Raw genomic sequence first — 17061 nt, 5'->3', positions numbered from 1 at the left:
GAAGAATATTTTCCTAATAGCCAATCTAAAACTCCTCTGGTACAACTTAAGGCTGTTTCCTCTTGTTCTATTGCCTGATATCTGGCAGAAGAGACTGACCCCCAGCTCATACATACAGCCACCATTCAGGTAGTTGTAGAGAGTGATAAAACTTCCCCTGAGCTTCCTTCGCTTAAGGCTAAACAACTCCAGCACTCTCAGCTGCTCCTCACAGGACTTGTGCTCTAAACCATTCCCCAGCTCCACTGCCCTTCTCTGGACACTCTCCAGCACTTCAATGTCCTTGTAGTGAGTGGCTCAGAACTGGACACAGCACTTGAGGCGCAGCCTCATCAGTGCTCAGTACAGAGGGACAATCACTGTGCTGGTCCTTCTGCCCACATTGTTTCTGATCTGGCCAGGATGCTATTGACCTCTCCAAATTTATTCTTAACCACTTGCTTTTTTGCTTTTAACCTAGACTATCTTCAGGAATATTATTTCTCTCCTTTTCAAATTCTTTTGACTGCTATTTCCAATAACAGTTTCCTCAGGTGTTTGCACTAATTTTTTCTGACAGCCACAGAATTGCATTAAACTGTGCCTGTAAACTGGGACTATCAGATTCAACACAGAGGCTGTACCATCACCACAGGCAGCCTCTGTGTTTTTGCCAACAGAATAATTTAAGGCATTTAAGGGCCAGCTATCTGACACTGGACTTGTGCTTCTTTCTTGCGATCTGACTCCCACTTTGGCACTTACGCAGTCAATATTTAAATAGGTTTCCTAGCACCTGTTTTCAGTGTATGCGATTGCAGCTACCAGATGCAAAACTGAAATCTCCCTGGTAATCATCTGAAAAAGAATCTGTAGTTATATTCAACTGAAGTCAGACTTCTGTAACAAATTTTTAGGTATTAAAGGTATCACAGCAAGAAATGCCCACTTATATCTGAGAGGGGGGGTTTCTATGAAAAATCAATAGCTGTCCCTGAGTATCTCTCTAGAGCTGTATCTGCATTTTTGTTATGAGTATTTGCTATCTTTTGAATGCATAATTATTTACGTGAAAATTCATGACTTCACTATGACCACTGCCAGGAATCAAGCACAGGTTAGCACCTACAAACACAAGTGTACATTTGGATTTAGTAAAGCAATCCTCTTTATGTTTTGTCTGTACCTGAGTCCCAAGGAAGCTTGTTCAGTCCAGCAAGCTGGCATAGTTTATATGTGTGGTTCTTTGTGGGCAAACCTGTCTCAGCAGTTTTGATGTTTTGCCTGGGCAATACATTGAAATCCTTACCCTGACAGACATAAATTCCAGAAATTTGTGGAGAACAGATTAAAATTTTGACTGAAAGTTCAGCTCTCCAAATGAAATAAGCCGAGGAGGGAAATGCCAGCAGGTATGAAGTGGACCAATCAATGTTTTCCTTCCATTTGTCTTGCAGTGCAGCTTCTTCCTTTGATGGTCTTCTGACAGATCACCATTTTCTAAAATTTCTACCAATTTTAAGCCTACTTTTAGTGTTTTTTCTTTATTTTGTCCTATATTTTATGGGTATCTCCTGTTTTAGAACTTATTCCCCATCGTATCTAGCCATTCATCTTTACTACAGGGTAAGATGCTTTTTGGGATAGATCACAGCTTTGACTATATTTATGAAACATCCTGTAGGCCTGCAGGTCTGCTAAGCTAAATAATAATAAAAATTAAAATAAATTAAGAGCATGGAAAGAAAAATGGGAAAAAGGAAAATGAACTTGATCTTTATATCTCAGCTTTACTAGCTGGTGAACTTCTAACTGGCAATGTAAAATCAGGAATGGAATGCACACACACACAAGGTATTTGATCTAAATGTGTATTGTTAACTCAGATAATGAAAAAGTGATGACTGCTGATAGATTCTCCATGAGAGAGTACAATGTATATTTTCTGATGAGCTTAATCCTAAATGTAACCTTTGAAGCATGTTGAAACAGCACAAAGACCTAAGAGTTCTGTGTCAAAACATAGCTAATGGCAGAAGGATAGGAAAAGGACCTTTTAAAATTTTATTTTTATTAATTGACTCACTTCCAAACTTCAGTTGTTTCTGAGCTGTCTTGTACCTTCCACTTCTATTTTTTTTTAAAAAGGGTCATTCATAATGTTTCTTTTGTTTTTTCTTCAAAAGTTGCAAGCAATTAGGGAAGTTTAGGAGAAAGTTATACACTGCAGACTATGTTTATACTTACATCAGGAAGAGGGACAGGGGTAAAATGAATGGAATGAACATTAGGTTAAACATTTAAAATCATATTAAGTAGTCTGGTTATGAGACAATCTAGGCCCATAATACAATGAAGTGCAATTCTTCTACCTGTTGGAAAGGTGTAACTTTTCATTTTATGGGCTGTTATGCATTTTTCTCTTACATATAGTAAATTTCTCTTACATTAAGTATACTTATTTGAAATATTTCAGAGTGACAATAGAATATGTCCTGATACACAGCACTAGGAAATTCAATGTTAACTTAATATTTTTCATGTCTCATTGAATAGTCTGCATACAGAGAATGTAAGAACAGTTAATACTTCATCAGAATACTGATATTTAAATTGTCCACAGGCAACTTATCTGAATCTTCATATTTTATTCTTTACTTCTGTTGAATATGCTCTTCAGATATATACATATATATATATATATATATGAAACATTTGCCTGAAATGTGTATCTTGAAGAACACATTATTCAGCTTATCTTCTAGGCCTTTGGAAATACTACTGTCCCCTTAAGGGACACCCCATTCCCCCAAACCACCCTTAAAAGCTAATCACAGAGCTAACAATATTCCATTAAGATAATTGGAAGAAGTATTAATCTGGCATTTAGCAACTAGACCAGTGATTGTGTTTAGGTAGGCATCCCCCAGAGTGGGAATGCACATCTGGAGTAGTGGGTGCCAAATATCATGTGCTTCTAGGAGATGAAGCCATTTTCCCTGCCTCTATGGTAACAGATTTGCTGCTTGTTCATTATTAACACTCATCAGGTTCTGGACTTTAGGCTGCAGTCCCCAGGCATGTACATTTGTTCTATTTTTACTTACCATGGATTCCACCAAAGTAATGTATGAGTTAAAATAAAACTTTTTTTTCACCATTAAGTGTTAGAGCTGGATATACTACTCTGCTCTGTGAAAGGGGACACAAATGACAGTTTTCTGGGAATGGCAAGGTCTTAGTGCCTTTTGGGCACTTCCAGAGCCTGGCTGATGGATTAGGCTTCTCAAAGGAGCCCTTCATGTACCCTGCATCCATGACATTTTGTACAACTCATCCCAGTGGGATTTTTGCCAAGCTACTAAAAGCAGTGCTGGTCTGGAAACAAGCAGCAGCAGAGAAACTTCGCGTGAACTTTCATGCCAAAAAATCCTGAAGGATTTATGCAGTTCTAGGATAAGATACTTCCTAGATAGGATGGTTTTCAGATCCCAGTTGTGAAACACCTAAATCCCTCTGAAATCCTCATACAGGACCCTGAATTCCTTCTTTGCGCACAGCTTTCGCCGACCCCACCAGAAACGTGACCTTTTCTTCCATGCTGGAGCCAAGGCAGAAACGAACATTCTGGGAGCGCTTAGTTTCATTTCTGGCTATAAGCACCCTCAGATTCCTGCTTCTCCGGAATTTCCTTCGGGACTATCCTCCCTGAGGGAGCGCGGCGCCGGGCGGGCACTGCCCGGGTGTTTGCAGCGCCATGGCAACGGCGCGGCGGCCACAGGCCCCGGCCGGGCCCGGCGGCCCCGGCGCTGCTCCGTCCGCTCGCCGGGATTCACCGGGGCAGGAGCCGCTCGCCGGGATCTCACCTGGGCAGGAGCCGCTCGCCGGGATCTCACCGGGGCAGGAGCCGCTCCCGCCGCTCGCCGGGATCTCACCTGGGCAGGAGCTGCTCCCGCCGCTCCCCGGGATCTGTCCGGGGCAGGCGCGGCCTTGGAGGCAGGATGCGCTCCAAGAGGCTCACCACCGGTACGTGGCACTGTCCCCGCAGGGCTGGGCCGCCTCCGTGTCGCACGGGGCTCGGGCCCCACGGTGGCGGCCTCAGGTGCACAGGCGGTGGCACAAAAGACGGGCATTTTGAACTGCCGTGTGTAAACCTGCCCGGCAGAACTCATCACTCCGAAGAGAGAACCTTATCCCCCTCAAACGGCATCATTAAAGTCACAATATTCTAGAATGAAGGAGAGTTGACTATTCGGGACCACAGTTAGATCTTCTTAATTTTATCACATGATTTGTAATATTTACTGTTCAAATCTTTGAGTCTCACACAAATGTGTATTTTCATTAAACCACCAAGCTTCTAGTTATCTGTTTTGCAGAGGAAAGGTGACATGAAGTTAACTGATATGTATAAGAAATAATATATTTAAATAATACTTGATTTTTATTTAAATAATTCTTGTGATATTTAATCTTTTCATGCATGGGTCAACATTACAGCATGTTCTTAGTTTATTTTATTTCTTCAGACCAAGTTATTTTATTTTGAAATACCCAGGAGGGTTGTCTTGCCTCACTGCTTTTTGTTGTATTGTAGTTGAACCAGATTAACTGTACTGCTTGGATAACATATGATATTTAATATCTTCTTTTCAGAACCTCCGTGTATAACAGAAGAAATGTTAGTAAGTATTGTTATAAGTCTTGGCCATTATTTTCATCATGCAGCTATGGGGCAAAAAAGGCAAAAAACCATTTTGGAAACCATTGTTTTCTCATTTCTTGTTTTGTAAGTGTAGATTACTGGGCAATTTCTTAAAATTTTGTCAGACAAAATACTTAGTTTGAAAATAATTAGAAAAAAAGTAACAGAAGGCTATGGAGAATAAAGATGGAAATGAAAGTGAATTAGGATGAAGGAAGGAAACACACAACTGGAAGATTCAACATGACAGGTTTAACAATTTCCTTACTTTGCCTTTTTTGCCCTTTGCTCATAGCTCATTGTAGGATTTCCCTGATGTTTTTCATCTTGTTTGAAAGGTATATATGTTTGTCTGTTACCTCATAAGAAATGACATGTTTACTGTTACAGCTCAGGTGATGTTTGCCTTTTCCCTGTTTTGGATGCCTTTGTAACTTAGTGCCTTTTGGGCACTTCCCATATATTTTAAAGTATAAATGTGTAGATATTGCTTTTGGGAATATCTAGATGCTGTTTTATTTATAGTGTTTATTACCATAAAGAGAACCAACAAAAGCACAAGTTTTGGACAATTTTTAGCACACCTTAACCTTCAGTTGCAATTCTAAGGCAGCTTTTTCTAGTAATAATTTAGACTGTGCTGCAGGAGAAATGGCATGGAAAGAAATGGAACCAAATGCTTTCTGGCACAAAATTTCTAAGCTATAGGATTGTACATGCAACTCCCTAACCTATAATGTGCACATAAGAAAGTGCAACTGACTTCAAATGAAAATAAGGCTGTCTACAAAAAACTCTCCAAAAACCAGAGGAAAGTATATAATGTGTAGATGCAGTAAATAATAAAACACACATTAATAATATCATAAGTGTTTTATCTGTTAATCAACCACTGTGTTTACATTTCTTTCTGTTTTATGGGACTACAGAGAATTATATCCTTGGGAAATTAAAAACATGTCACCTCCATATTCCTAAAGAGCTTATACTTCAGCCAATAATAAAATGATTTTTTTTAATAAGTCATTTGAAACAATATTTTCATCATGTATTATCATATTTAGTCCTATCTCTAGATTCATCCTTGTCAGTGTCAAACCAAACATGAAGCTGACTATAGCTTGTTTCTAATTAATTTCCTTTCCTAATTGTGTTAACACTTGCAGAATTGATATTTCTGGATTTGATTGCCTATTGACATTAGTAAGAGGATTCTCTGTTAATTTCAAAATGGGTTAGACATGTTGGTAAATTCCCCTATTTAAGCAGTGCCCAAACATCTCTAGGTCCATGGCACTGCAGTTGCATTGGACCATGGGCCTGTGATCTGCATAAGGCATGAAAGCCTTGCTTTCAGCACTGGCGGCATTTTCCAGGAATGATCTTGGGCTACCTTGCCTGTGCTGTATTAGCCACCACAGCAACCACAAGTGCTAAGGAATAAGTGCTGGCAGACTAGGGCCGGACAAACACCATCAGGTCTAGTCATGCATGTTATCTCAGATTTCTTCCTTATCTGAGCACAAGCTATCTGCATTTATGTTAGACCACTGGAGTTTGGATCAAGATACTGCCTGCCTGTACCCTGTGCATAACCTCTCTTTAATGCTATTCCTCACCAGCACAGTTCAATATCAACTTCAGAAAGAGAATAAAGATTTGTGTTGCAACACCTTTGCTGCTATTGGCAAATACATTACATTTAAGTTCATTCTCCTTGCCTTGCGAGGCTGAACTTATAGAATATTCAGGAAAATGAAACTATTAAATATTGTCTTCATTATACTGAAGGCACATATCTGAAGACCAGTGGAATAATGTTCTAGTTTTACTCTCTGTTGAATTGAAATGGGGATGGTGGAGATACTGAGTCAGTAAAAGTAAGACTTGGAGCCATACTTTTGGATTTGTCAACAGCAAAAATATTCAACTTCTAGTCTACAGTTTTTGTGTCATGTTAGCAAGTGTCACTATCGGACACGAAAGAACACAAGCACACTACCATTCTCAAGGTGAAGGAAGAAAGAGGAAGTTTATTTTCTGACTCCAATATTTATAGTTTTCCGAAAGTGACAGTGGATTGGAGGGTGACAGTGACACCTCTCCAATGACACTGGTCAAACCAACAGTCCATCAACTTTCTCCTCCTCCAAAAAAGAAGACAAAACAATCAGTTATTTACAGAAAGTGTCTGAGAAAGTTCACCACAAGAATGTCAACATCAGAAGGCCTAGAAAATCTTAAAAAACCAGGGTGACAAGCAAGCCTTCCAGTTCTGTCAGATTCAAAGTATGGCATACACTGCTTGCTTGCTGAGCCAAATTGTAGGTTATTTTACTCCCTTTTAGTCCCCAAATATCCCCAAGCAGCAGGGTGAGAGCAGAAGGTGGCCCTGGTGAAATATTATACTCCCTTCTTCCCAAGTGCAAGAGAGAAAGGTACAATGTGGGGAATTTCTGGATTGGTAGCTTATGCACATTTTTTCAAAAGTTTCAGCATCTAGAAGCTGTTTGGTTTATGAAGGCTTTATCTGTAAATTCATTTGTAAAGGATTTACCTCTTCATGTGTGCATTTTAAATTGCTAAGGACCTTAGCAGTGTGCAGTGGCTAGAATATAACAGTGATGCAATGACTATATTCTCAAAAATGGGAAATAATATTTTGCAAAATCTTCCATGTCATATCTCATAGAAACAAATATTGTTTGAGGCAATAGTGCATTTAAATATTAGTGCAGATTATTACAAGCCATGCTTTGTGGTTTTATCTCTCTATAGGAAGAATGCTTAGCCACAGATGATATGCTTGTGGATTTCTTTAATGAATTTTTGAGTCTTCCGGTAAGTAACTTACAGAAATCCCTTGCAAAATACAAGAAAAGCCTTGCTAAGATTAAGAGTAACTTAATCCACCTCGGAAAATTTTATGTTTTGCCATATATCTGCATTTTAATGGTAGCAAATCTTACTGCTCAGTGTTATTATCAGTAAGAATAGCCCAGTTATCTGGACTTCTGGGGGCAGACGTTCTCTTGCTAATTTACAGAATTACAGATTGGGTCATGTTGGAAAGGACCACAGTGGGTCATCTGGTCCAACCTCCCTGCTCAAGCAGGGTCATCCCAGAGCACATGGGACAGATTTGCATCCAGATGGTTTTTGAATATCTCCAGTGAGAGGGACCCCACAACCTCTCCGGGCAGCCTGTTCCAGGGCTCAGTCGCCCACACAGTAAAGAAGTTCTTCCTTATGTTCTGGTGGAACTTCCCGGACATCAGTCTCTGCTTGTTGCCTCTTGTCCTATTGCTTGGCACCACTGAGCAGACCCTGGCATCATCCTCCCTTCAGATACTGATAGACATTGATAAGGGCCCCTCTTATTTGTCTCTTCTTGAGGCTGAACGTGCCCGGCTCCCTCAGCCTTTCTTCATAAGAGAGTTACCCCAGTCCCTTAATCACTTTTGTAGCCCACCGCTGGACTGCTCAAATGTCTCCCATTGTACTGAAGAGCCCTTGACCTGCTGGCAGTCCTCTTCCTAATGTACACCAGGCCTTCTTGGCCACAGGGACACACTGCTGGCTCATGAACAGCTTGTTGTCCACCAAGATCCCTAGGTTATTTATGTATTTAAATAATTAATAATTAATATTAATATTAATATTAAATAGTTAATAATATATGTATTTAAATCACAGTGCACTAAAATATATTAATAGGAAATGAAAAAGACTTTTTAAAATACTTTTTTAAAAGGTGTCCACTTCTGTTACAGTGTTGCAACATGACAGCATAACAAATGTTTGTCCTTTTACAGTTTTCTGGCAATTTCAGTGATTAATTGACATTTTAGCTCAAGAAAAACTCCTTCTCTTCACGGCTTGGAAGGTTTCAAAGTTGGCACTTCCCTCCTCTTCCTCTCCCATTTGCAGCCAGAAGGATGCTGCCTTACACTGTATTCTGTGTGCTGATCCAGTTACAGTTAGACCATCATACCCAGTACCTTGTATTTAAGCAATTCTCCCGTATTTTGCTCCTTTTTCCTATCAACTAGCCTGGCTCCCCACACTCTGTTGAGAGTCACATGTACAGTTCTGCTCCCTCAATGTGGCAACCTCATCCAACTTCATCTTAGTAGTCTTGGCCCTGACACCTTACACTCAAATCCCTTGCCAGGTGGCACATGCCTTTCTACAGGGTCACTTGTGGCTCCCACCTGATGTGCCACAGAGCTGTCCCACAGCCTGTTCCCTTCCTAAGGCACTGCAGTCCAACAGGCTACACTACAAGAACATATATCCATTCTACAGCTTGCTTGGTGGGAACCACTGCCAGCATTAGGAGAGAGCAGAATATTTCTTGATGCTCCTTGGACTTCAAAGGAGCTACAAAGTGACTTGGTGAGGTCACTGATGAGATAAGTTCAGTTGTGATTCATAACTGAATGATTTGGCTTACTTAATTGAACTAGACATAGCTGTCTCTCTAAGGCACATCATAGATTTGTGTAAATATACACAGCAAGGAAATTGTACTACTAAGGATGGGCTCCTCATTCCAAATTTTAATCCTAAAGTAGAATCTGGAGGTATTAACTCTATGTCAGAGTGTGAGTTTTGTGCACAGCATCGATGCCGACCTCTTTCAGGAACTCAGACTTTACGTGCTTTCACCACACTGCAAGACTGAAGAGTATACAAAGCTAGAGAGACACAGATGGAACTAATCATGTGGTAAGAGGGATGTTTTTTTCCCTTTCTCCAGCACCTCAACTCCCCCAACCCCTGCCCCACAGCTGCCTTAGGATTTCTGCCTAAATCTAAGCCTAAGGACTTAGGTTTTAAACCCAGGCCTTCTTCCATGTTTGTTCTTAGCACAGGAGTACCATCCTCCATGCTTTTGCTGCTTATTTGGAAACAATGCTTCAAGCTTTCCCCAAATTGCAGAGGATGGAGTGGGTAAGAAGTTCAGCCTTTTTAGTCTCTTGATCTCCTTAGACATAGACAAATTTCAGGACATCTGTTAGAGGCCAAAATTCTCCTCGGCCTCAGAGGGCTCCTCAGCCCACAGTCCTGGCACAGCTCAGCAGCTCTGAGCTGCAGCAATTGTCCAGGCACTCCTGACAGCTCTGGAAGCCCACAGAAAAGAGTTCACAGTCACTCCTGAGTAAACACTGGTTTATACTGGTAGTCTTGGTAGGTTTCTAAGATGACGCATGGTCTCTCTTCCACATATTTACATATCTTCATGAAAACAGGTGCTCTATTAGCTATTTTTAACTGTAATGTTCTCATAATTGGTTTTATTTTCTCTTTGATCTTTTCCTAAGGTTTTATCCTCTTCAGGATTAAGTTCTATTAATGCCTTGAGTTCTGTGGTTTGAATACCTTACATTCATGATTACCCTCTCCTTCTCAGAAGGCTTCTACTAAAACAGTGCATTGAAATTTCCATTGCTTTATTCTTGTTGTGCTTATACACTGTTGCCTGGGAACAGCATTACCCAGGTGTGCTAGTAGTTAGGCAACAAGTTAAACTGAAAATATTGTGAGACTTGATACAAGAAATGAGGGGGAGCATATGCTTATTTTAAGGGACTGCTTCTGCATTGATTTATAATGCACCATTAGCATATGGAAAATTGTATCACTGGGGACTTGGTATAACAGCAGCAGGTTTTTAATGTGGGTTTTTTTTTGATTTACAGTGTATCCCTTAAGTGATCCTCTTGTTATAATGACATTCAATGTAATCTGACATAAATATCTAGGTACTCCAAAGGGCTATATACTGTAATAAAGTGTAATTTACAGAAAGAATTTCTGAAACACATAAATGCAAAAAACTTCAGGAGGGCACTTGTTGCCAGTAGTGCAGTGATTCCACAGTAGCAGAAACCAATTACATGACACACAAACGAGTTACACCTTCCTTAGTAACTAATGTAAAATGAAAGATTTAAGAGAAACATTGGCCTGGACAAATTTCCATTTCTAGAAGTTCAGGCTAGAATTTGAACCTCTGATCCATGTACTAAAAACATCCAAGGATGTGTTTAGTCAGGAATGGAAATTCAGGAGTCAGAAATTGCCATCCAGCTCAGTGTTGAAGGCAAGCACAGTAATGTCAATTTGTTTCTGCTGCACTCTACAAGCTGCTTGCTACTCATTCCATCCCAAGTCCATGCTGGGTCTTGCCTGTCATTTTCCAGTTACCAGTGATTCTGAGGAAGGCACACTCCTCCTCTTTGCAACCTCAAAGAGTTGCACTGGAGACAAAAGTGCTACCTTGTGCCTCAGTTGATGCACATTCAGGAGATGACAATTTGGTGGTGAGTCCCTGGTTGTTGGTTTTCCTTGCAACAGAAATCTTCTAAGTGACCATAATTTTTCAACTTTAGATTTGAAGAATATTTCTTTAAAACATTGTTCTCACTGTAAAAGCTCTCCTCCAGGTAGTCTGGGGTCCAGCATTTGATGCAGGTGGTGATTCTTAAAACAATTTAAACCCAAGTAACAAAGTTAGGGCCAATTGGTCTTTCTGAAGACTGAATGGTTCTGAGAACCTAGTGCTGTCACAAATAAAATCTTGCTTGATTTGAGTCACAGATTACAGAAAGGGCAGAAAGCATAAAAGCAAACCGCTCTGCTGCACAGTTCAGGCTCTTCACTGCTTTGAAGATAACTTTGAATAATTCCATGCATCAAATCATCAGTTCAAGGCATCAGTGCATGCTCGTTAGTTTTCTCTTGTCTTTTCCAGGTATGAGGAGGGAGGCTGCAGTTGCCAATACTCTCTTAAAAAGGCTTTGACAAAAGTAGGGCCCTACCTGCACGTTGTGTTGAGACTTACCCAGCACTAAAACTTGCATCATATCTTTGACACTGAAGGAACCAAACAAAGCATTCCTGACTACATTCCTTATTAATAATGTGTTTACTCTAAATGTTCTTCTGTCTTAATTGGATTGTGATATGTGATTATGACTTTTGTCTTACTCATCAACAGAAGGGAAATCCTGGACTCATTAAAGTCAGTGGGAGATTTTTCATTGACCATGTGTAGTGTGAATTTTTCCAGATACTTGAGCTACTCAAATTCTTTTCTGGTGTGGACTCTCACTGACATTTATTTATGATATACATATACCCTTCTTAACAAGTTTTGGCAATGCTCCTGGATGAGATCTCTATTTACTCCCACCCTTAACCTAAGAAGCAGCCAAGCTATGGTCATTCTGTTTCTCTTGGGATCAACTAAATTATTTGGGTCTGGGATGTGAGCATATTTACACATTTCCTAATTGTATCCGAAGCTGAGTGTATCTGAAAACTGTTAAGACAGAGAACAGTGAGATTTATATGTCTGATATCCTGGCAACATGATGATGGATGCTGTTTTGGTTTCTGTTATGGGAGGACTGAGAGAAATTTGTCTTCCCTTCAGTTAAGTGTATAACTTCAGGTTTCAGAATTATGTATTCTGTTTATTTTTCAGCTGAAAACCATATTCAGTGTGCATTTGACAGCTAAGAAATTTCTTTGCTGTCAAAAAGTACATGCAATTGTTTATTTATTTAATAGTATTGCTACCACAGTCTAAAAGCAACTTTTTGTTATTTGCTCAGGGATTTTTTTCTGAAGCTGAGATTACTACACTGAGTTACATTGGTCATACTGGCTTTGGGAGGAGAATTTCCTGCAAGTGAAACAGTTTTCAAAGTCTGTAGACTTCTTATTTGTTGGTATTCTAAAGTCCTTTATCTTATTTATTGTGCTACATTGACAATATATGAACCCCAAGCTTCAAGGCTCCTGCCAAACCTGATTTATTTTTTCTTAACATCTTGAGGTATAATTTCTCTGGAGATTTCCCTTTCTATCTTCAAAGCATCAAAAATTGGCTCAAACTAAAGAGATTGGTACATTTAATCTTTGGTTAGTGTATTTTACTTGTCTGTAAAAAGGCAAAAGCTCTTGCCAAATGTGGGGTAAGAAAGACATTTCTTAGTATATTAGATTGGCATGGATAATTTTCCCCCCTTCCTTCACAGTGTAGACTATGATCCACTCCTTAGCATAGGTGTCTTGACTGAAGAGATTCCTTATTATTGCAAGGATGGAATATTGGTGGTGCCATAAACCTCTCTCATTGTCCTGAGAAGTGTTACAGGATTTTACAGTACTTGACTTCCACTGGAAACGTTTTACGTTTGCTAAAGGGTACTGAAGAGTTTCTTGGTGCATTTTTTTTGTGGCTTGTAATGTGTGACAGTGGTTGGATTGAGTGTTTTGCCCCAAAACTCTTCAGATACTGAAAGGAAAATGGATTGACTGATCCTCTCTCCTGTGTGGTAATTGGGAAAATGTTTCCTACAAAAAAATCAGATTCTGGGGGTGTTTTTTTGTGTGTTCCCATTTTATTTTTCTCATAACATTGTCACTTTTATTTTTGTGGTGGTGATAGGTTAAGATTAGGAATTATCTCTTCTTTTATTATGCTTATAAAAACATTCTGATTTATCATTCTAGATTTTTTGAGTAAACAAGCTCCTCCAGAAAGGTTTGAATTATTCTAAAATGCTTTTGACAGATAGAGAGATGCTCTTTTGGGAATTTGGGATTTGTACAGAATCATATATTACTGTCTGGAAGAGACTTTGAGGAGGTCTATAGTGTGGCTTTCTTCTCAAAGCAAGGTCACTGCTTTACTACTGACTCCAGATTGTTTAGCACTTTCTTGCAGTTGGTCTTGAAAACCTCCAACAGCTGATTCCTCTCTGGACAGCCTATTCCAGTGCTAATCATCCCAAAATCACCTTTTTTATTACAATCCAGCTGAGACCTCTGTTGTTTCAGTGTATGACAAGTGGTCTCTTGTCCTCCCGTCATACCCCTCCATAAAAAGCCTGGCTTTATCTGTTCAGCAATCTCCTTATAAATACACTAAGGCTGCTGCTAGTTCTAGTTCTCCTAGAGCTTCCCCCTCAGGGGTGAGTGCTCCAGCCTCTGACTGTCTCGTGATCTTCTGATGGACTTGATCAAATATGTGAATATCCTTCTTGTACAGGGGACCCACAACTGAAGCAGTATTCCAGATGCATCCTTACTAGAGTCAAATCTACTGGCTAGTCTCTGACTGATAGAAGAAGTATGCTGCCTTTTGATGTCCCTGGGGATGAGTAACCACATCCAAACCCCAAAAGTCTGAACTCTACCCCCCTTTTTCACTCCAGTATGTGGTGTATGAAGTCTAGATCTTCCTATCCCATCAGTGCATGTTCTTTTGCTCCATTAGTATATTTGTCTTATAAATGATTGGTAGTCACCCCACCCCAAAACAACAACACACTTTACATTTTAAAAATTGTCACTAGCATCCATTTCGCTACGTTAAAATTGTGACAGTTTTCTGTTCAGCTAAATAGAATAAGTATCAAAAAATCCTAAATCTAGAGTATGTTACAAATTATTAAATAAAAGTAGATATATGTGCTAAACTAACACTGTATTTGCTTAGTTTTCAATTTGAAAAATATAAAACTAAAACAATCTCATCATGTCTAGTCACAAAGCCTTTTATTATGAAATTTGCATTTTGTTTGCTTTTTTTCCACAAGCAAGAGCATTTCAAATCCTGAGACTGAAGTACTTTGTTTCTTAGTGTACTTTCTTCAGTTTCTTTATTTAAAACATGAAGGAATATATAAGGAAGAAAACATGTAAAGGCTATTAAGGTTGCACAGTTAGTCACTTAAAAGCTGGTAGCAGCACAAATTAGGTTTGAAAGTAAATGAAGTGTGCCCATAGCAAACTGGGAGGAGGTCTCCATGTAGGGAAATCTACTACACATGAAAGGTTTGTTAGATGCTGTTCAGTACATCTGGAAAAAAAAGCACTAAAACCTGCTGAGTGCCCTGAAGAAAATTAATGCCAAAAGAGGCAGAAGGTGTCAGAGAACAAAAACCAATCCATGATTTCAGCTGAAGTTAGGTAACTGAACAGACTCATGCAATTCAGTGCATGGCCCTGAGCAGTGACGGTCTGATGTCATCGTACACTTAAAGCTCTCACATGCTGTGTGCTTTGCCAGGCTGAGCCGCTACAGTGAGACATTATGGGATAAGTTGGGAATGCTGAAAAAACATATTGCAGCCACATGGTTCAATTCTGGGCATTGCTCTACAAGACATTGATCAACAAGGGGGCTTCAAACAGAAGCAATGAAATAGATGACACTAATATCATTACTTTGGGCTTATACAGGTGTGAAGAAGAATCAAATTGTTCTGTAGTATATTTCTATGTTAGATGTAGCATGTATTTAACATATTTAGAATGTATGAGTTATGTCTGTGTGCATATATGTGATATATGAAAAAGTTTAAGGAAATGAAAAATACAGTACTTGAACAAATAAAATATTCTTATTAAATGCAGGAGAGTGACAACTGTGCAAACACCAGGTGGGATCCTGTCTGGAACAAAGCCAAAATAAGTTTTGGCACTGGGTTTAGGTGTAGCCATAGTTTCCTGAGTACCTAAATACAACATGCCTTGTCATCCAACTGAGTGCAGAGATGCTTATATACTCTATATAATATAGAGTATATAATGCACATAAGTTCTGTATAATCTCCTATTCATAACTGTCATGGGTATTCTCTATGACTTTTGTAAAATCCATCCATATTTTTCCTCTTCATTTCAAGTAAGAGAATTTGAAAGATAGTCTTTCAGGGAAATACCTGATACCAGAACTTAAAAGATGAAATATGGCTCTGTTTTAGTGTGTACATGTGCAGTGGGGTTTTGTGAGTTGACAAAAGTCACATTTGCATGGCCAAAATTGGAGTTCAGTCCATCTCATCTATTATACAGTATTTGACTGAACTAGTGATGTACAATAAAATTTGCTACAGGACATGGGTTTTGGTAGTTGTTTGACCTACAAGTAACAGTATGGTGACAAAGCTTTCCTACATATGAAAATCTTCAGATTCATCCTCCTCAAATGCATCTCACATTTAAAAGGTCAGTTTGATTGCTAATATTTTCATGCCTTGATTATTGATAATAACAAATGGGAGAATAATACTGTAGGTGAGTACTTGTCTGTAGGACAGTTACTAAAGTCACAGTTAATTATATATTCTACACTTCACGTACTGAATCAATTATTTACATGTGAAAAAGAATGGTCTGTGATCTAGAATGAATTCAATTCTTGACAATTAAGCATTGCTGAAATAAAAAGGTAGGAATGCTTTGGAAGGCTATACAGCAAAAACAAGAATGCGGAAAAATTACTATTTCAGGCCCGAAGAGAAAGAAGCCTCATAATGCAATTTTCTAATCTGTAGGATGCCTCTATATGATAAAAAAATAATTTGTTAAATGACAGTTGCCTTATTACAGTACCATAAACTTTCCTAACTTCTTTTGTAGACTTTTGCCCAGCCAGTGAAGTTTAACTCTGATGCTGGGGCTTTTGAAGTAGTTAATTATGCCCCACAACGCCTGGAAAGCCAGCCGAAAAAAATTCTACATGATGAAAAACCTCCAAGCCCCATTTATGATGTTCTAAGCAAGGAAAAGAATGATGGGCAGCTCTCCAAAATGCACACTGCTTCTTCAACTTTTAGTATTGATCCAAATTGCAACACTATGGTAAGCATCTTATAGACCCTGAGTTTATATTTAGATCTTACTGTAGAGATACTGGCAATCGTTATTGTTGTGCTTGGCTTGGCAGCTTGGGAAAAATGTTAATTTATGTTAGGAAAACATAATGATGGGCCAAATTGTGCCCTGTAATGCACATGTGTCTAGCAGACAAGTGAATGGAATTACAGATGCACATCCTGTAGCACAGAATTTTGAAGATTCTGTAGGGCAGGGCTCAGCTGTGTGGTCTGAATACTTTTTAATATTAAAAGAAAAAATATTATGACAACAGTTACTTTACTAGTGATCCCTGGAATGTGCAAATTGACTGAAACTAATGCAGCTCAGTCTTTCCTTATTAATTAATTTCCTTGTGTGGCTATGAGCTCATCTGTGGTCTGGCAACACATAAGTCTCTCTTCCATTAATTCCTAAAGGATTTACATGGTTAGCATCAATTGAAATGGCCAGAAAAAATAATCTTTGGCAAGAAAAGAGCAAAATTAATGGAAAGATGGGTTGGAATTTATGAAAAAAAAATCTGTTTTCAGGCTTGCTTAGACAGTATCAGTTTTGGTATTCTCACCTGCCTACTTCCAAGGCCATCTTCAGCACCAAAATAGGCAGGTTAAAAGCAACAGTTGAAGCATCGTACACACCTGGGAGAACACAAGTCGGTGTAATTTGATGTGGGATTTTACCTTTAAACAACA

General features: G+C 39.1%; 1 protein-coding gene across 1 annotated transcript in view; it reads left to right on the top strand.

The window, feature by feature from the left end:
- Positions 1-3736: 3736 nt before the first annotated feature.
- The window catches only part of RGS22 (regulator of G protein signaling 22), a 61068-nt gene continuing 47743 nt past the window's right edge, over positions 3737-17061 (top strand). The window contains 6 exon segments of the mRNA XM_030971823.1: positions 3737-3809; positions 3812-3968; positions 3970-4049; positions 4630-4664; positions 7463-7525; positions 16130-16351. Of these exon segments, the coding sequence (XP_030827683.1) occupies positions 3737-3809; positions 3812-3968; positions 3970-4049; positions 4630-4664; positions 7463-7525; positions 16130-16351 (630 nt within the window).

The sequence above is a fragment of the Camarhynchus parvulus genome, chromosome 2 (assembly GCF_901933205.1).
Source record: "Camarhynchus parvulus chromosome 2, STF_HiC, whole genome shotgun sequence".
NCBI classification, from domain to species: Eukaryota; Metazoa; Chordata; class Aves; order Passeriformes; family Thraupidae; genus Camarhynchus; species Camarhynchus parvulus.
This window is presented reverse-complemented; position numbering and strand designations above follow the sequence as displayed.